Source organism: Carlito syrichta, unplaced genomic scaffold (assembly GCF_000164805.1).
Source record: "Carlito syrichta isolate Samal-C Ts95f unplaced genomic scaffold, Tarsius_syrichta-2.0.1 Scaffold82995, whole genome shotgun sequence".
NCBI lineage: Eukaryota > Metazoa > Chordata > Mammalia > Primates > Tarsiidae > Carlito > Carlito syrichta.
The window spans coordinates 54,215-76,758 of record NW_007027091.1 but is presented as its reverse complement, the minus strand read 5'-3'; the positions used below and the strand labels follow the sequence as shown (position 1 = coordinate 76,758).

Genomic DNA, 22,544 nt, shown 5'->3' with positions numbered 1-22,544 from the left:
ATCCACTCACCTCAGCCTCCCAAGGCACGGGATTATAGGCTGAGCCACCGAGCCCGGCTTGAACTTTCATATTTAACTACTAATTTTCACAGTGCCTAATCTGTTCCTAATCATCTACGACAACTTTATTCAGAATTATGCTGGATAATTACCTAACCACTCTGCCATGGGTTATACCAAACAAACAAGATATCATCTATATTACATACCAAAAATTAACAACACTTTTGTACACTTTAAAGTCACCAAAAGTTTAAACAATAGTTACAAATGCAATAAAACATTGAATTTCAATACATTTACAACCATATCCTTTTTTTTTTTTTTTGAGTCAGAGTCTTACTCTGTCGCCCAGGCTGGAGTACAGTGGTATGCTCATGACCACCGCAGCCTCAACCTGCTGTGCTCAGGTGATCCTTAGCCTTAGTCTTTCAAGTAGCTGGAACTATAGGCATGCACCACCACATCTGGCTAATTTTTTCATTTACTGCAGAGATGAGGTCTCGCCATGTTGCCCAGGCTGGTCTCGAACCTGTGGGCTCAGGCAATCCTCTCGCTTCCTCCTTCCAAAGTGCTGGGATTACAGACATGAGCCACTGAACCCTGGCTTATAACTATATCTTATAATTTTATATAATAGGCTCCCAATTTGGTCTGTGGCACAATAAGGATATCAGAAATTAAGTAAAAGGTGCTATGACTAGCAGAATAAAAATCTACAAATGTGAAAAAATTCGCTAGAGTTTACCAGAATATCCTTAATATGAGTCATAAAAGTTTAAAAGATAAAGAGTTCATATTTTTAAGCTGTACAAAATTTAACAAAGCTCTAACAAAACCTATTTTGCAGATTTTTCCCCTTGAGTATTAAATATAATAATATAGTTAAAACATACCTAGAACTCTCCCTGGTTCATAATAAATATTTTCTAAAATGGGAAACTGTTCCGGTTTTACATACCTTGACATAGATCACAGGGAGCGTCTGTTTGGCTCGACTATAGTGTCTGGCAACTCTGTATACTGTTTCCGGAACATAGTCCAGCACCAGATTAAGATAGACCTCATCTTTCTGAAAGAGTTTGTTCAAAAAAACAAAAGATAAAACAAATTAGAAACTAATCTTTAAATATTAGAATTAGAACTAATTCTCTATACATTCACATATTCAGATTTTTAAAATAAGATTCATGTCAATTTTAATTATATAAAATTACTTTAGAATATAACAATTGTAAAAACAAGTCAACCACATCTTTCTACTAATGATTCCATGGGTGGCAATTTCAATAATATTAAGATTCCCAATCATATTTAAACTTTTATTTTGGTTATCATGTCTTTAGAGGATATTATCATTTATCATAAAATTTTATATTTTCTAATCTGATAATCAAAGTGTTTATATTTTATTTTTAAAAGTGGCATGGTAGCAGGGAGAGTAATAAATTCAAACCTAAAAAAATGTGGATCTCTAGCCCTAGCTCTGCTGTTAGTTGGTGTATGCAAGTCACTTGATCTCTCTAGGCTTCAGTTTCTTCAACTATTATAATATAATAATATAAAAGGTTGGGCTAGATAGTCTTCAAATGTCACATATAATTAAAAAAAATCCTATGGTTACCTGATAATCTATAACTGGTAGAACAACTACTTGTCTTCTATAATTAACCAAAATTAAAAGAATAACTTATAAGACAGTGTGTTCCTATACTTACAAGTTTATTACTGCTCATATCTTTAAATATCCATGCTCATATCTTTAAATATCCATGCTCAGTAGCATAAAGATACCAACCCAAGACCAGTAAAGAAAAAAATAAAGGAATTCTAAGTACCAAGTTGGACTCTTACCCTGTTCATGTGAAAAAGTATCAGCCGGTTAAGCTGAAGCAAAAAACAGTTTAGAATCACTATGTTCTAGTAATAAAACTGACTATTGAGTGGGAAAAACAGCAGGTAAACAAAATTTCACCATCTCCCAATTTGAAATCATATTACCTACCAAACTGAAGTGGAATATTTCAATTTTCAGCATTTTTCTAAATATCAGTGACCACTGTAGAGGAAGTAAGGATGCAAGTATAAAAAAGATAACATCTGAAATGGTATAAAAGGAGCATTTGGGGCATAAAGAAAACTACATTCAAGATGTGCAGTCAAAAAGTACAGCAGAGCTCAGGAAACAGTTTCATGAGACATCATGCCATTGATCCTATCCCCTTTTCACTACCTTCATACACTTTCATGCTCTCTTGTCTTCCCTCCACAGTCTGCTAAAATTCCATTGTCCATCATTATCCTCTCTCTCTCTGAAACAGGGGTCGGCAAACAACATCAATGGCCTGCTGCCTATTTTAATAAATAAAGTTTTAATGAACATAGCTATCTGTTATATACTGTCTGTGGCTGCTTTTTGAGGTGGCTACAATGGCAGAGTTGAGGAGCTGTAACAGTGGCTAGGAAGCCTGCAAAGTCAAAAATATTTAAGGAAAAGCTTGTGGTTTATCTGCAACCCTGGTTAAGTCCAGTTGACTGCCTAGTCCACACCTATACCTAAGGAGCTGAACACGGCTGCTAAGAAACCTCTAATTGTGCTGTTTGGTCTCACATTAAAGTTGTCATCAAAATTCAATTTGCCCAGTAATAATTATCATTTGCCTAGTCCACTCACTTTTCCAGACCATTTTATTTCCCCTCTCCTCCTTTTCAACCTCTAACACTCCTTCTCTGTCTTCAACCTTAGCTGATGAACTTGCTCGCATCACTACATGCACCCACCTGTAAGCACATATACCTATATACTCTTCCTTCACTTCTGTAACTGAGATAAGCTAACCAAACTGCTTTCTAAGACAAATGTTGCTATATGTTTAAAAAAAAAAAAAAAGTCCTATTCTGCTTTTCCTATTCAAGGTCATTGTTCCAGAAATTTTCCTTTCTGCATTAACTATTTCTTCTGAGTGGTGCCATTACAATTAGCACACAAACTTGCTGTAATTTCTCCCATCTTAAAACAACAGCAATAAAAAACTATCTCCAACCAAACTAATTATCACCATATTTTCTGCTCCCACCCCACATTTTTAAGCTGATTTCCTCTAATTCCTCTTTTTAATTCTCTCTAAAACTTACAACAGAATTTAACCATCAGTACACCAGAATTTTTCAAGGTCAACGGTCTTGTTGCTGAATCCAATGCCAATTTTCAGTCATCATCGTACCTTTCTCATCTACTTGACTTAGCACTACCATTTGGCACAGTTAATCATGTTCTTTTCTTTGAAGCACTTTCTTCACTTCACAGAACACTATGCTCTCTTTTGATATTTTCCAACCTTACAGCAGCTCTTCTTGCTCTCCATTTCTGCTTTCTCTATACTCCTTGATTTGTTAAGGATTAGAGGATCCCAGGGCTTAGGTCTCAAACCTGTTTACTATTTTGTGTGTGTGTTTTTTTTCTCCCTAACTTACAGACAGCTCTTCTTGCTCTCCATTTCTGCTTTCTTCTGCTCTCCTTGATTTGTTAAGAAGAATTAGAGGATCCTAGGACTTAGTTCTCAAAACTGTTTTCAGTTCTTTAAACTCACTCCCCAATGATAATTTCAGCAAGTCTAATGGCTCAATACTACTATACACTGATGACTTCCAAATTCTCACCAGTGTATAGTAGTGTGTGTGAATATTCTAAACGTCCACACTAGGATATCAAACTGTGAACGTGACAGTGCTCAGGCTAAAAAATCTTAACCATCCTAAATATACTCCTAGCCATTCTCTTTCTCATACCTACACACACACATTCTCTTTCTTTCTCTATCTCTTCCCCACTCCGCTCCCAATATCCATATGCCAAAAAATACTAATGGTTGGTTCCACCTTTAAAATTTATCCAGGCTCCAACCACTCTTACCATATTCACTGTTGCAATCCTGGTCAAGCCACTCTTACCTGGATTATTTCAATATCTTCCTAAATGGTCTACCTGCTTCTACCCTTACCCCTTTACAGTCTGATATCAACTAATATCAAGCACAAGTCAAACTGTATCTCTTCCACTCCACTTCCCTTGTCTTTAAGGTACTACACACTCGCCTCATTATTTCCCTGCTCTCTATCCTCCTCCACTGCTTACTCATCTTGAGCCATGCCAGGTCCCTAATATTTCTTGGACACATCTAGTATGCTTTCACATTCAGGGCCTCCTGCAGCCTAGAATGTTCTCACCTTAGGTATTAACACAGCTCACTTATCTCAACTCCTTCAAATCTTTATTCAAGTGTTACCTTCTTGGTGTGGCTTTCCCTATTTATTCCATTTAAAATTACAATCCATTCTTCCACTCCTACGTTCCCCATCTGCCTTCTCCATTTTATTTTTCCCCACCATATTTTTGATTCTTGATACTTATCACTTTCTAACCATATAGTCTACTTTATATTATCTGCTTCCTCTGATTAGACAAGTCTCTATGAGGGCAATGGCTTTTATTCATTTTGTTCACTGCTCTAATTTCACCTAGAATAGTGCCTAGCACATAGTAGGTAGTCCAAAAATTAGGGTTATACATATCACAATACATAAATATATAAAGTTACACTGTATACTGCAAACATGTACCACTATTTTTCAATTATATCTTAGTAAAACTGGAAGAAAAACTAAAATTATAGACTGACAGATCTGTTTTAACTCAAACAGTATTGTGGAAAATGGATATGGAAAAGAGTTGAGAATGAAAGCAGGTAAGCAGCTAGAAATCTCCTACAAGAGTCCAAGACCTGGACCACAGAACAAGGCAATGGGAATTTTTAAAAAGGAGGAGGGGAGAAGACTGACTAGGTATATTGGCTAGCTGAACATAAGAGTAATTGAGAATCTAAGAAACAAAGAAGTTGGGATTAATTTAATTGTCTTTAAACTTGGGCAACTAAGTAGGTCATGAGACAGAAAAGAAAAAGAAAGTAAAAAGGATTGAAGGAAAAATTATTTGAATTTTTAATTAATGAAAGTTCTTTGAATTTTTACTTAATGAATTTGAGTAGCTATGTTCCACAACTGGTTGCAAACACAGGTAAAGACAAAACTCAGGAAATAAATGAAGTACAGTTAGAGATTTAGGCAATAGTTGAAGCTATGAGAGCAGACTTGCCTACCTAAGAAGACTGTGCAGAGTACAAGAGTAAGGAAAGGACTTAGTATGGAATCCTAAAACACACTACACTTAAGAAGCAGAGGAACATTATGGGACTTAGCAATAATGAAAAAAGAACAAAGAGGCACAAGAAAGGAACATAAGGGTAGAATCAAGAGATCCAAAGAGGAAATTTCCATAAGGCAGAAAGGGATGAGGACTGTAAAGAGGTTATCGGATCTAGCACATCTTGGACCAGTGATGTTCTTGGAAAAAGCAGCTTCAGACTGTGGTTTCAGTAACAACCAAGCTGTACTGAGTTCAAGAGTGAGCAGACGGCAGATAAGGAATAGGAGGCATTTAATTTAGTTTGTTCTCTGGTGATAAAGTAAGAAAAGAGCCAGGAGGCAACTCAAAGAGAAGAAAAGCCAAAGAAAAATTGTTGCCATGCTTTCTTTGTATTGCTTACTGACTAAAAGAGATCCAAATTTATTTGCTGGCTAAGTAGAAAGGATAGATTAAAGTTATAAGAAAGGAAGGAAAAGGGATAATTGATGAGGAAAGATTCCAGAACATCAAGAAAAGAAGGAAACAAGAATACAGAGAAGCTATACAGTGTAATAATTAAGAGGTAAGGTTAGCCTGAGTCACACAAAACTACACAGACGTTCCAACCCTGTTACTAGAAGCATGAACAAGGTAGTTAACTTCTCCAAGTAACTGTTTCCTCATCTGTAACATAGGACGATTGGCAGTATCTACTTTAAAGGAATACCATAAGAAATAATCCATGCAAAACTCCTTAAGCACATGACCCGACACATAAGAAAGACTCAAATTTTAGCTATTTTATCTTTAAAATAATGATACTAATTTATTGTTTCCAAATCTAAAATAAGTGATTAGGTATTAGGGAAAAGGTAAGAAACGTAAGCTGAAAGAGTATATGTTTGATAATCCTGTTTCTTGTAAAATAAGAGATAAGGTCATATGCAAAACTAAGGGTAGTAGGAGTAATTCTGAAGAAAAAGAGAAAAAAACTTCAGAAATCAATATTCAGAGAGGAGTCAGTTCTGAATGAAGCTGAGGTCTAGTTAAGAAAATAAACAACACTAAACTGGTGTGGAAGAGACTGCTATATTAAATGGAATGCAAAAGAATGGTAAGTCTCAGGTATTAGAAAGGTTGTTAACACAGATGTTGAAGCTATTCTTTTTTTAAAACTATTGCTCGATTACAATGTTTCTTGGTTTTAATAAATGATTTGACAAAGTTAATTATCATATTTATGAACAACCTGGAGATGTGTGTAGCACCAGATTACAATTTACTTCATGTGCTAAACAATCATACTAACAATTAAGAATATAAAAATTAAAAGATGAATGCCAAGTTCAACAGAGGTTTCCAGTTACAAGACTATGAGATCTGTCCTTCCTTTGTCCCAATCAATATTGTTATAAGTGATTTCATTAATTAGAAGTTGTAAAAGCAAATGCCTTCAACACCTAAGCAACAAATGGAAAGGTAAGAAGCCAAACTGTGTAATGTAATAAGGAGCAGTGGTTGGTAAATCCAATGGCACAAGATTTAACTAAAAGCGTTCCATTAAAAAAAATTAACAGAGTGTGCTAACCAAATAAAACACACCAGGGGATAGATCTGGCAATTAGTTTACAATCTCTGATTTCAACAGAGCCCCAAAGATTGACACAAATCTAGGAAGAATGGCTTACAATGGAAGATTGAATAAAAATTTAAAGATTAATAAAGCATTTATCATGCAGAATGACAGAACAGAAAGAATCAAGATTAGACTTGACAGTAATTCATCTGGAAATTAAATGATAGGTGTAACTGAACAGAACTCAAAAGAAATCACAGTGAAATGCAACTAATGAAAAACAATGCAGTTAGGTTACAGAAGTACTGTGTTCAGATCAATAAAGATAATTCTATTCTACTTCAGGCCTAATTTGAAGTACTGATGATATCCCTTTTTAGGTAGCATATTTTATTCATAGTATTAATAAAGCAGAATACATTAATGAACAAAATCATGGCTGCTATAGGTTTTAAGCTCCAATTTACTACATTGAAGGAAATATGAGGCTCCAATAAATGCTCTTGTTAAATATATCAATGTTCTAATATAAAATATAAACAGCCACAGGAATAATCCCTGAGAGCAGAGTGCCCATCCCTAGAAAACATTGTATGTAGAGAAAACAGTAATATTTTCACACTCTCAAAGGATAGTTCTGTTTGGGGGTTCCTGCAACAGATAATTAAGGATGCTAGGGATATTAATATTTCAAGAAGAAAGAAGAACCAGGATTCAGCATTTCTGGCACTTAAATTTGCAAAATACCTCAGTTTTGCTGTTTCCTTCATGTAATCTCTCTCTTTTGGATTATCAAACAGAATGCTAGAATACTCACAGGTTAACTGTAAACTTTTAACAACAAAATACAGAAATAAAATACACAGAGTATAATTTCAGATGCAATGCTGAAAACACTTATTACACTAACATGAGAAACTACTAACTTCAAAGACCTGTTACTGGGCTTCCAAAAAACTGGCTAAGGAGTCAGTGCCCAAGTCCTTTGAAAGGACTCTGCTATTACACAAAGAGAATCTTACTCAGAAACCTCCGAAAAAAAAAAAAAATGACACGATGCATAAGTTAGGAAGTATTTCTCTCAATGGTTCAGTTTTCCTATTTATCATTTTATTAATAAGCTACTTTATAATCACAGCTAACCATTCCTCTATGAATGCCACATTAAAACCACACACTAATAAGAAATTTAAATGACAAAATTTTTATCACATCTAACAACAACTCAACAACAGCTGGGATAACTCCTTTCTACCTTTGGAAAGCAGGTACTACTATGATGCTCTTATCCCCAGATGATTTCTAAAGTCTACAGTTTTAAACAGAATTACGATATTATTCTAAAATCTGAAGGACTATAAAGCAGCTTATCAAAGAACCTAGTAATAAGACATTCATCACATCATGGTAGCTCAGGATTCTCCTCAGAATTAGGTTGGAAATTTCTAATTGGCAAAAAACAACCAATCATTAAAAATACCCTTCAAAATTGTTGTCTTCTCTCTGATGGGTATGCTGGCAAGATATGAGAATAATACGATAGTAAAGGGGGAGTATAAGAGAGAAATGCCTTTTGGTTTGGAAGGTTGGAAAGGAAATGGGGAAGGGAGTTAAGCACCTAGCATACAACAATTATTAAGGAGCGCTTCATACCTATCTCACACCTTAAAACAAACTAAATATTAAAATTACCAAAGGTTTAATCTATCAATGTCCATAAGAAAATATGCTGTTTTTGCAAATCTTAGAGGAGAAAAAAGCCATAAGCCATTAAGAAAAATAATGCCAATTTGATTATATTGAAATGGAAAACTTCTATATTACATTTTTAAAAATCATGCCATACCAAGTACAAAAATTATAACAAAAATGTTATGACAACAAAACAAAACATTTCTGCTACATATGCCAAATAAAGGGTTAGTCTGTTTTTATTTAAAGTACAAACAGCACTTGGAAGTCAATAAGAAAAGATTAATATTCAAATAGAAAACAATGGAAAAGGGCATAAACACATGGTCATACAAACAGTCAACAAAAATGTAGAAAGATGCTCAAACTCACTCATAATTAAAGAAACGTAATAACAAATAGCTACAACTTTTCACCTACCAGATTGGAAAATAAAATTTAACCTGAGAAGTACTGGAACAGGTTCACTGGCACTCATGAGCCCAAAGTCATGCATGCAACCTTTTGGGAAGGCAATGAGTTAATATTAATCTGAAAGTGAAGACAGATAGACTCCAACTCAACTCAGCAATGCCATTTCTAGGAACTAAGACTATGAAAACAATTCTGTGTGTGTATGTGCACACGCTTGTGTATACCCAAGATTACTGAAGATTTGTAAAGAGCAAAGAATTAAAAATGAGCTACATATCATATCTTACAGAGCCAGAAAATAAGACACGCTTAAAACAAAACAAACAGGACACACAGAAGGGGGGGTATTTTAAAGAAGCACAGGAGCTATCTGAAAGAGCTCCTAAAGGACAAAGCTGCGACAATTTGATTAGTAAAATAAATATATATGAGTTCACAGTGATATAAATAAATGACCAAACAGATTTTAATAAACAGGGGAGAAGAGACAAGTCTCTCATGTACAAAAATCCAAATAATGTATGTAGCTAATACCCATTTAAGGAAAAGAAGTATGGAAGTCTAACTTCTCCCTCCCTTAAGTGTGGGCTATGCAATAACTTCCTTCCAGAGATTACAGAATGGGAAAGAGGAAAAAAAGAGTAACTTTTCCGTGGAGACAATGAACAAACACTACTCAGCCACTTGATGAATGTCAACAACAGCAGTCATAAATTAGACTGATAGTTTTTATCCTTGATATGATGTGTTGAAATGGTACTTTATCTCTGTACCATTCCCAACAACCTAAAACCCTAGCTTTATCATAAGAAAAACATCAGGCAAGCTTCAATAATGAGGCATCCTACAAAACACCAGATTAGTAGTACTCCTCAAAATTGTTGAGATTATCAAAAACAAAGAAAGTCTTAGCAACTGCCACAGATATGAGGCATCGAAGGAGACACACTAACTAAATGTAATACAGGATTCTAAATATGGTATTAATACTTTGTCTTCAGACAAAATATCTGGAATGGCATCTTGAATGGGATCATAAGACAAAAGAAAAAGGCAATATCAAAGGAAATCTGATGAGCTTATGAATTTTAGTTAATAACAATATATCAATATTGATCCATTAACTTTAACAAATGTATCATACTAATATGTTAACAAAGGGGAAATTAAGTGCAAAGTCTATATAGATAGACATACAAAGTCCTATTATTATATTGTGGGAAAAGAGGGGGAAATGATCCAAAACTGTATGTATGTCATTACATTAACATGATATATGTGCTCATACATGTGTGTAAGAAATTTACCTCTATTAAAAAAGGAACTAGAGGATTTAGGGACTAGGGCTGAAAAATTTTTAAATTTATTCCTTTCTGTGTTATTTCAAGTTTTTTGTAAATATGCATGCAATAACACTTTAGTTTCACTAAAATATTAAAATAGCATAAAAAACAAAAGTGGTTAATTGATAATCAAAGGAAACTTCTAGTTCAACTTTTTCAAGCAAATGCTAGTGACTATCTCATTGGCTTTCAGTAACACTTATTTTGTAAGAAGGTCTTGATAGTTCATCAAACTCGAGGGTTTTATTACTTATATATTCAATCCCTAGGCCCATTGAAATGTTAGCATTTATCAGTAAAAGCTTTATCCAGATAATCAATAAACCACTTTAATAAGAAATTAACATAAACATTTAAGGAAGACAGAAAAAGTGGTCTTATGCAGGTAAACACTTTATTTCAGTGAATACAATTCCCTGTTATCAATGAATTTTACACAGTAAGGTGAAGAGAGGGAAAAAGGGAAGAACAGGAAGAGCTGTATATTGTAATCTTGACCAAGATACCATTTCTGTAAACTGGAGTTTTCATTTAGTTAAGAAACAATAACAACAAATCCTTTTCATGTAGAAGGCAGAATTTGACCTAAATAATCATTTATGAACCCACTTCTACTTCTCTAGTCTCACCCCCCACTATCATCCTCACACCAGCAATTCAATTTTTATACCAACAATTTCAAGCTACTTGTAACTCTTCTGCACACACTGTGCTGTTAAACACCATCAAGCCTTTAAAACATTCTATACTTTTGCCTTGGCACACATATGTACTATGCCATTTATCTAAATAGCTCTTACCAATATCAATTTTTCACTTGTGAAGAAGATAGAATACTTCTCAATTTTATTCTATGAGGCCAGTATCACCCTGATACCAAGACCAGACAAGGACCTCACAAGGGAAACCAAACCAAAACAAAACAAACTACTGATCATTAGTTCTTATACATATAGTTGCAAAACTCAACAAAATATTATTTAGCAACATATAAAAATGATTATATACTATGACCAAGTGGAATTAATCTCAGAAATAAAAGGTATGTTTAACACTCAGAAATCAACTTACATAAAAACATCATATTAATAGAATAAGAACACAAACCACATGATCATCTCAATAGATGGAGAAAGGGCCCTTGCCAAAATCTAGGCGAGAAGAGATCACCCTTTCATGACAAAAATACTTCAACAAACTAGGAACAGAAGGGATCTTCCTTAACTGATAAATGACATCTACAAAAAAAAAAACAGGACTAATATAGTATTTAAAGATGAAAGACAGCTGCTTTCCCTCAAAAATCAGCAATGAGAAGAAGATGTCTGCTTTTACTTCTTCTGGTCAACGTTGTTCTGGAAGTATTAGTCAGAGCAGTGGCAAGAAAAAAGAAATAAAAGACATCAGGATATTTACACTGATAAAAGATATAACAATTACATGCATATATGCATCAAACAACAGAGCCCCACATATATAAAGCACACACTAACAGAGTTGAAGAAAAAATAGATAGTTCTACAATAATAAATGGAGGCTTCCATATGCCACTTTCAATAATGAACAGAACATCAACATAGAAGATTAATAAGAAAATAGTAAACTTGAACAATACTATAAACCAACTAGATTGAACAGACATATGTAGAACACCACCCAAAAACAGCAAACACATCCTTCTGAAATGTACATGGGACATTATCTATGATAAACTATATTTTAGGCCACAAAACAAATTTTACTTTAAAAAGATTGAAATCATATGAAGCATCTTCTCTGACCACAATGGGATGAAACTAAAAATCACTAACAGAAGGAAAACTAGAAAATTCACAAATGTGTAGAAACTAAAACACTCATTCTAGTTAACCAATGAGTCAAAGGGAAAATTAAACAGTTCACTTGCTATAGTTTGGATGTTTGTCCCTCCAAACTTCATATTGAAATCTGATACTCAATAGTGGAGTTGGAACCTAAAGGGAGGTGTTTGGGTAATGGGGGTGGATCCTTCACGAATGGCTTGGTGCCATTCTCTTATTAATGAGTTAGTTCACACTCTATTAGTTTCCAGTACAGCTGGTTGCTAAAAAGAGCCTGGCATCTCCCACCCCACCTCTTGATTCCTCTCTTACCATGTGACCTCAGTACATGCCAGATCCTCTTTATTTACCCCCATGAGTGAAAGCAGCCTGAGGCTTTACCAGATGCCCAACATCCTAGCCCTTAGAATCGTGAGCCAAATAAACCTCTTTTCTTTTCATTATTACTCAGCCTCAGATATTCCTTTATAGCAACACTAACTGGACTGAGACAATACTCTTAAACAAGAAAAATTAGAAAATAGTTAAGAGATAAATGAAAACAAAAAATATAACATACCAAGACTTACGGGATGCAGCAAAGGCAGTGCTCAGAAGGAAATTTACAGCTGTAAATGCCTACATTAAGAAAGAAGATCTCAAATCAATAACCTAACTTTACAACCTGAGAATTAGAAAAAGAAACTAAACCCAAAGCTAGCAGAAAGAAGAAAATAATGAATATTTGAACAAAGATAAACAAAATAAAGAACAGAAAAATAAAAATCAATAAAATCAAAATTTGTTTTTTGAAAAGATTAAAATTGACAAACTTTTAATGAGATAGACTGGCAAAGGAAAAAAAAGAGAAGACAAATAACTAAAATTAGAAATGAAAGTGGAGCCAATACCCTGACCTTACAGAAATAAAAGAAACTGAAACAGTATACTATGAACAAACGTTAACAAATTAGATAACATAAAATAAAACGGACAAATTCCTAGAAAAACACAAATTACTAAAGTGACTCAAGATAAAACAGAGAACCTCAACAAACACATATATAACAAGTAGAGATTGAATTAATAATAAAAAATCTCCCAATAAAGTCCAGAACCAGATGACTTCAACAGTAAATTCTACCCAACACCTGAAAAAGAAATCAATAATCTTTCTAAAACTCTTCTTAAAAAACAGAGAAGCAACACTCATTCTACAAGGCCAGCATTACCTTGATACCAAAGCCAGATAAAGACATCACGAAAAAAGAAAATTAAAAGCCAAAATCTCTTATAAATATATATGCAAAAAACCATTCAGAAAATACTAGAAAACCAAATCCAATAGGATAGTAAAAGAATTATACCCCATGACCAAGTGGGATTTATCTCAGGAATGCAAGGGTTCTTTAACATAAAAAAATAAATGTAATATACCACATTAACAAAATGATGAACCCCTCCCACGATCATCATCCCAATTGTCACAGAAAAGGTATTTGACAAAATTCAATTCTATTTCATGATTTTAAAAAATGAAAAAGTTTTAGAAATAGTGGTGAATGTAATTAATGTCCTTGAATGGAACACTTTAAAATAGCAAATGGTGTTACATATAATAATATTTTATCACAATGTTTTAAAAAGATGTCACACTAGCCGGGCTCGGTGGCTCAGCCTGTAATCCCGCGCCTTTGGGAGGTTGAGGTGAGTGGATTGCCTGAGCCCGCGGGTTCGAGACCCGCCTGGGCAACGAGACCTCATCTCTACAATAAATCAAAAAACCAGCCGGGCGTGGTAGCGCCTGCCTGTAATTCCGGCTACTGGGAAGGCTGAGGCGGAAGGATCGCTGGAGCCCAGCAGGTCGAGGCTGCGGTGGCCGGGAGCGGCCACTGCACTCCAGTTTGGGCAACAGAGTGAGACTCCAACTCAAAAAAAAAAAAAAAAGATGTCACACTAAAAAGAAAGTAGAACTACTATTTCTATTTGTAGATGACTTGATAATGTATATAGAAAACACTAAGAAATCCAATAAAAACTATTAGAACTAATTTTGTTATATATATATTTATACATGACCACAATTTTTAAAAAAGGTATCACATTGGAAAGGAAGAAGTAAAATTATGATTTATATTTGTAGATGACATCATGCTACACATAGAAAATTCTAAGGAATCCACTAAAAAACTATTAGAACTAATAAATAAGACCACCAAAGTTGCAAGATATAAGATCAATATATAAAAATCAATTATATTTCAATATTTAGCAATGAGCGTCTCAAAAATAAAATTAAGAAGATAATTCTTAACAGTTATAGTCTACAAAAAATAGTTGTCTTAATATACTTCGAAAAACAAATACTAATATCTGGACTAGGCCTATTTTAGCTTCAGTTTTCTGGGAATATCTAGAAGGCTTTCAATGAATCACCTAAATATTCAATTTTAAACACTGTCTCAGACACTGAACTAAGCATTGAAGAAATAAAACTAAATAAGATCTAGCTATGCGGCTGAGAATTTCACAGCTTATAATAAAAATCTAGCTTAAAAATAATAATAATCAAAATATAAGAAAAATGCTAAAAAAATAAGTATGTGCAAGATATTTCAAGGAAGAGAAGTTCTGGGAGTTAAAAAGGGAGGGGAGAGAAAGAAATCAGTGAAACATCAGATGGGATTACTTTATAAAACAATCGATAGGATTCACCTAACAAAAATAACACTGGGGTGGAGAGGTCAGAAAAGAGGTATTCCAGAAGGCATCTGCATTAACATAGAGAATACAACACATTCATTTTGACAACTGCACATACTTTGGCAAGGCTGGAGCATAGGCAGCCTGTGAGGAAGGGAGATGAGTCAAGTAAGGTCACAGTATAAATGTTAAAAGACCTTGTATGCCACGCTAAGAAATCTAGAATTTACCTTTTAGACAAGTGAAGAAGTGATACAACCAGAAGATTACCTGCAGCCATGTTACATTAGGAATGGTCACCACTCTCGTCCCCACCAGACACAGAACTCTCAATACAATGTTCCATACTGTCCCTTCCAATTGATCAGAGTGATCTATGATTTATCCCTGTTTTAAAATACTTAGGTTGGGTTGAGGGAGGGGAGAAAGCAGAGGTACTAGAAGAAATCAACATGAGTTTAGATGAGAAATAATGTTGGTTTGAACTAAGGCAACATTATCAGTGGTACAGAAAGAATAGATTCAAGTAGTTAAGCAAAAAGCCCTAGGATAACATTCAGGCTTCTTATTTTAATAACTGATATACGGAAAGGATGAAAGGAGAAACAGTTAAATTCTAACATGCTAAATATGACAGCCCAATCTTTCAGGCAGTATTTCCAGTCAGCACTTAAATTTGGGGATCTAGAATTCAGCAGGGAAACCTCAGGTGAAGATAAATATGAGCAAATCACTGAAGTCACAAGCGTTGGAGAATACAGTCTGGAATAAATATGAGAAGACAGAGAAGAATGGAGAACAAAAACCTAGGGAATAGCAAGAACTAATGTAAACTAAGGTAAAAGAAGAAGAACTAACACAGGCTAGTGCAAGCATTTAACTTACACAACCACAATTAACTTTCACAAAAACACAACTATATATTTACATTATCCTTATTTTACAGATAAGGAGCCAGATTAAGCAATTTGCCTAAGTATATATAGCCAGTATACCCAAATTGGCTGTCTCCAAAATGGTCTTTCCTCTATACTATACTGCTTCAAAATTAAGAAGAAACTGTTCTTGGCCTTTGACTTATTTTTCAACTATTACTGTAACTGCATGCATACATACTTGCTCTCAAAGAAGTTAAAAACCAAACAGAAATGAATCTAAATACATACATACAAATTTTAGTCACCTCTGGTAAAAGTTCTATATTAAAAGTAAAATATATGACAAAATTAACAGTGGTGTTAATAGTGAAAGATTAATGGAATCCAGAGCTAGATTGCTTGGGCTCAAATCTCAGCATCACCATCCACTACGTGGAGAAAAAGAATGAAAAACACACCAAAACATTGGTTATAACTATTTACATAGTTAGAGAAATCATAACTTCTTGAATTTTGGGTAAATGATTCAATCAATTCTTCATCTTTTGGGGGTCAGAGATCTCTTGGGAAATCTAATAAAACATATAAATTATTAAGAGGGCTTTCTAAAAAATGCACAAACTTTATTTTAGGAAGATCACAGACCTTATGCAGATTAAAAGTTAAAATACTGGTTTAAAGATCAATCTATAGGGGCAGGTCACTCAACTTCTCACTGCCTCCTTTTCATAAGACTGTTGTGAGGATTAAATTAGTAAATAGACAGGGCACGGTGGCTCATGCCTGTAACCCTAGCACTTTGGGAGGCTGAGGCAGGAGGACTGCTTGAGCCCGGGAGTTCCAGACCAGCCTGAGCAACACTGCAAGACCTCATCTCTATTTTTTTTTTTTAAATCATGGTAGCAGAAGGATCATTTGAGCCCAGGAGGTCAAAGCTGCAGTGAGATGTGCCACCCACTCCAGCCTTGGGTGACAGAGTGAGACACTAACTAACTAAATAAATAGCATTTAGTTTAATGCCTGGCATATAGTAAGTACCATATAAGTTTTAGCTATTATTATAATTATCATTACTATTACCACTACTACTATTACTATTATATAATCATTATTATGGTTTGTGGGGTTTTTTTGTTTTTTTTTTGAGTCAGGTTCTCTCTGTAACCCAGGTTGAAATGCAGTGGCATAAGCATAACAATCACAGTTAATTGGCAGCCTCAACCCCCTGGGCTCAGGCGATCCTTCCTTCTCAGCCTCCTGAGTAGCTGAGGCTACAGGTGTGTGCCACCACACCAGCTAATTTTTTTAGTTTTTTGTAAAGATGAAAGCTCACTATGTTGCCCAGGCTGGTCTCAAACTCCTGGGACTCAAACAATCCTTTCATCTCAGCCTCCCAAAATGCTGGGATTAGAGGCAGGAACCACTGTGCCTAGTCATTATTAAGATATTTTACAATGTTATATTTCTGGCGCACTGCTTCTAGAGATATCAACTTTCTATGCCAAGTAGTAAGACACATTATACAGATCTTGGCATCAGACTACCTAGGGCCAACTCCCACCCTTGCCATTTAGCAGCTGTATGACTCTGGAGCAACTTACTTAACTGCTATTGTCTCAGTTTCTTGTTCTATAGAATGGGGTAAGAACACCATCCTGTTTTTCACTGGGTTGCTGAGGGTTAAGAGAATTATCAAGTATTTGTAAAGGGCTCAGGACAGTGTCTGAAGTATAGCAGGTACAATATGTATTTGCTATTATTAAACACACTAATTTGAAAAACTGTAAATTAATGTTTATTAAGTACCAGGTGCTATAATTAAAGCACTTGACAAACATTCCTATATTTGTTTCTTATAAAATCCTTACTGTGCAGATGGCAGAGGAAGCTTACAAAGGTAAATATTTTGCCCAGAGTCATACTGCTATTAAGTGGCAGAAATGCAATGCACACTCAAATATTTCTAGCTACAAAGCTGGTGTTCTTTACTTTTCAGAATTGACTCTTCACATATATGTCACTCTTCTTCTTTCTTCTCCAGGGCTAGAGGCAGACAGGCATAATCAAGCACAGCATTCTTCTCCCTGATCCCAGATGCAATGGTACAATCCTTCCCTTCTGCATAGAGCCCTCCACAGTTACTAACAATAGAACTAAAGTGGTTTGAGAAGTGAAATCATTTGTCATCCTATTTAAACAGTCTCTCACACAAGTAGAAAAAAGAGTTTTTCTCTTTATTATGCAAGTAATTTATGAACCACAAGGAAAAAAAACTTTTACAAGTAAGGTTACATAACAAAGTCTGACTTACAGAAAACTATTAATTGACTGAAATAGAGCTTAAGGAACCTGTAAAAACATGATGTGGTTTTTATCCTATGCCCTTCAGAGTCCTGGGGTTCTGTAGCAATGAGCTACAACTCAGAAGAAGCCAAGTCAGTTGATCCCAAACCTCAGCTGCAACCAGAACAACTTTGCTTTTTATCTGTCCTATCAGAGTTCTTCATTAAAGTTCATTTGAAGGCAAAAAAGTTTATATTGCCAAATACTGAAAAAACACTATTCTATAGGATACTTGGAATTTACAAAATTGTAAGAACAGAGTTTCAAAGCACTCAAATATCCCATTTTTCTCTAATGGAGTGGGGGGGTGGGTGAGGAGTAACATGCTAAACTAAATCAGAGTTACTTAAATCTACTGGGTAACCTAGAATATATTAATTGAGTTCATGATGCTCCAGTTACCACAGCAAACACTAATAATTTCATCTAGAAGACTAAAACTTCAGATCTCTAATCTCTGTCCTGACTTATTCCTCTTTCTTCTAGTGACACTGGTTACTCCTTTCCCCAGTTACATTAAGGACCCTACATAAGAATCAGTTCCATTCCAAGAGTGCATTTGTAAGTTCAATTTGTAAGCCCAACAAAGTCAGCCTAGGTACCCAACTGAAACAACTGGCCTATAGCACTGTACTATAATACACTTATAATACTTTTCACACAAATAATACATACTGTAAAGTACAAAAGCACAACCACTTGTGGAGGATGCACGCACATGACAATGTACACCAGATGTGTGAACTAACTTATCTGATTGGGCATGTTAATGCATGTTTAATCTTTGAAAGTTTGCAACTTGAAGGCTCTTACGTAGGGGACTCACTGTATAGGTTAAAAGCTGATTATCCATAATACCTAAAGAAAAAGGCTTTAAAATGACAGGGTGAAATACAATAAAAAGTCTACCAAAATAGACAAATCATCCAGTCAAACTGTGGTTAGTAAAAACATTTACCTGATATAACAGAAAACCAACTTTATAACTTCTCCCAGAGCTAAAAAGTGCTTGCAGACAAAAGTGATAATGAGGCCATGGGATAGCTTACCCACAACTCTAAAATTAAAAATAACAATGAGGGAATAGATAAGAGTATTGCATTATATAACAACAGAATATTATATAACCAATACCCATACACAGTATGAGGCAACTGGGAAAAAGTTTTTATAAAGTCTTGAATATTTAATAGGTTATAAGTTATTATGTACACACCGATGTAAACATGTATGTATGTAATATGATATATAGAACTGAAGTCAAAGGTCAGGACAGTGATAATTTATTTTTTTTCGCTTAACATTTTCCAAAAAAGGGAATAATAGTGGCCCAGAGAGAAGAGACAGCAAGAAAGAGAATAAGGAAAATTTAAGACAGATGAGAATCCATGTAAAGCTTTAGAAAGGATCAGAGAGCCAAAGAAAGTGAGATGGGTAAAATCCCAAAGAAAGAGACGACCAGGAACCCAGAGAAAAAGATTGATGGAGACCCATAGAGAGGAAATAACAGAAAGAGGGAGAAGAGAGTAGAGAGAAAGAGAAAAGAGAAAGACAGAGGTAGAAGGAAAAGAAATCTGAAATAAACTTCTCTCATATATACACATAAGCAAAACATAATGCTTCTGTTAGGAAAAAAATACCCACTGAATATAGGGTTGCCACATTCAGATATAAATCATCTCTTAGGATCTCTAAGAAGTTCACAGACATTTAGATATTTTTCTAAGAAATCTGAAAAGAGGGTTGACACAGACTAAGAGAGAGGGACAAAAACCCAGAGACAGAAAGACAGAGATCAAAAGTCTAGAGTGAAAGGGGCAGAAACCCAGAAAAGGGAACAGAGACTGAAGAGAAAAGAGAGAAAGGGGCTGGAGAAAGATTGACAGAGAATAACAGAGAGAAAAAGAGAATCAGAGATGATTATAGAGAATGAGAGGATTTTTTAAAATTCCCAAATATATTTGAACTCATCTATCCTAGAATCTAACCAAGCCTTTCATCTCTCTAATCGTGAAACAATGAATTCTTGTTCTTTCTTGTCTTCACAATGCCCAACTCATCCCCCTAACTATCTCAAGCTTTCTTTAAGCTCATCATAAGTTCTTATCACTGATCTCCTTTTCAGAGCGTTCCCCTGTACCCTCTGAAACTCTAAAAGGAAATTTTCTGAAAACCTCAGTCTCTTCATGGAGAGTGTTTTTTTTTTCTGCCTTGCCCTAGCCAAAACCTGGATCTCAACGAAAGGCACTGGTTTCCGTGTTCTCTCAAACGAAGACTGGTCTCACCCCTCAACAAATTTTAGGAAAATAAGGCAATAAACACTGTCAGACTTTCACTGTCCTGGCCTCAAATTACACGCCCATATCTCCTCTTCTTCAAAGTCCACATGGCTGCACACCCTCTCTATTCCACCTTGTCAATATATCTCTTCACTTAGGACTATCACCTATGAAGTCACACATGTACTTGTCTACTGAGCATCTATCTACTTGTATGCCTCATAGGCGTCTCAAACTATTAGTGTATTACTTCCTTTTCTAAAACTCTTCTCATATATACACATAAGCAAAACATAATGTTTCTGCTAGGAAAAAAATGCCTACTGAATATAGGATTGCCACATTCAGATATAAATCATCTCTAAGGATTTCTAGTAAGTTCAAAGACATTTAGATATTTTTCTAAACAGCAGTAATCTATTCCTAGAGAGTCAGAACTGATCATAACCAACCTGAGTGCTCAACCCTAGAGCTGAACGCATCTTCTCCTATGGGAAGAACTAGTTTATTACTTGGTTTCTTAGATGATATTAGTGCTGCTGGAACAATTCAGAAAAATTGATCATAAATGAGGAAAGAAGTATATTGTTGGTGGCTGGGAGATTATGGGAAGTCTTGAACCTGTTTATCTCTGCATCTCTTCAGAAAACTACTTTTTTGACAAAGAAGGATCATTATTTTTGGCAATATACCACAACTTTCCTTTCTTTCATCTTTTCTTTTTTTGTTTTGTGTTTAATGAAGCTACTCCCAAATTAGGAAGTATCTTTTTTTTCACTTTGGAAAATTTACAATGTTCAAGGAAAAATTCTGATAAATATTACAAAGTATATTTCTTAGTATAATAGACAAAGGTTCACTGTCCTATAGGCTAACCTTTGTTAATGACTCTTGATTGCTCTTTATCTATAAGAGCATTTAAGATAAGTAGAAAGCTAAAGGCAACAGCAAGGAGGAAGTTATCCTGTTATCTGTGTAGATAACAGCCAGTTAATTGTCACCCCTAATGCAAGACTAAGGTAAGAGCTGACTGTGATGGGGGCTTCCCATCAAACCAAAACCAGACAGGTATACCATCACACGCCTTGCATTCAAAAGGTCTGATATTCTTCCCTTTCTGCTCTTTAATTTCATAAGAATTAAATCAGCTAATATTTGCAAGCCATTAAAACAATGCCTGATGTTAATATAGAAAATGCTATATAAATTAAAATAAGCAATCAAGAGAAAATGTTTTAGAGACTTTATAAGAAGACCTTTTTTGCAAATGAATTTTTATGTAATCTAGTGGTTCATGGAACAAATAATTCTGGGTTGCCACATTCAGCTATAAATCACCTCTAAGGATTTCTAAGAAGTTCAGACATTTAGATATTTTTCTAAGAAACCTAAAAAGATTTCATGATGTCTAGCATCCAGTAACAAAAAACCATGAAGATGCAAACTCACACTGTAAGAGTGCCGTGAACATAACAGATGCTCCATAATTTTATTTAAAAGGATGAGAAAAAGTAAAGACATGCCAAAACGATAAGATTAAAGATAATAATAGGCAGCTTGGTAGGGGGGAAAAAAGGTAGCATGGACCAAGTAACAGGGTTTAGAAATATAAGAGCTGGCACAACATCAATAAGGGTACCTGATCTCAAACCAGGCAAAGTGGGGACCAAAGGGAGGCCCAAACTTTACCTGTACAATGTTCACTTAAATGCCTAATACTGAATTGTGCCCTACATCTTTAAAATAAAATATAAAAGGCCAGGCACGATGGTTCACCCCTATAATCCCAGCACTTTGGGAGGCCAAGGTGAGAGGATTCCTGAGCCTACGGGTTCAAGACCAGCCTGGGCACCCTGGTGAGACCTTATCTCTAATAATAAATAAATAAATAAATAGAAATAATAAAATAAAAGTCTTAGAGTGGGACCAGAAAAGAAAAAGAAAGAAATATAAAAGCTTAAATAGTTATGAGGGTAAATAGTCCCTAATAAAGCAGAGGCATCAATTATCATTTAAAATTTAAAAAAAAAAAAAAAGAGCAACCAACAAAAAAGTGTCAATAAAGGCCAATTAGCAGTTAACTACACTGGTTAAAAAATAGTAGTTCTTGTTCTCTCTCTCTCTCTCTCTCTCACACACACACACACACACACACACACACACACACACACACACATCCCAGTGATATATCTATAGACATATAAATCACAATTCTGGCTTAATGCATAGGAATCATCCCATATTGCAGGTTCTGTCATTTTACAAAAAAGAATTTCTAAGAAAATAGTCTAAGTAATATTTAATGAAAAATTATTAAAAACTGTTACACTAGAAA

At 34.8% G+C, this 22,544-nt stretch overlaps 1 protein-coding gene across 1 annotated transcript in view; it reads right to left on the bottom strand.

Annotated features, from left to right (window-relative positions):
* Positions 1-22,544, bottom strand: part of GSK3B (glycogen synthase kinase 3 beta) — a gene marked incomplete at its 5' end in the record, with an annotated part of 141,694 nt that overhangs the window by 92,260 nt on the left and 26,890 nt on the right. Inside the window, one exon of the mRNA XM_021711357.1 lies at positions 962-1,072. Within this exon, the coding sequence (XP_021567032.1) occupies positions 962-1,072 (111 nt within the window). The remainder of the gene's footprint in view (positions 1-961; positions 1,073-22,544) is intronic.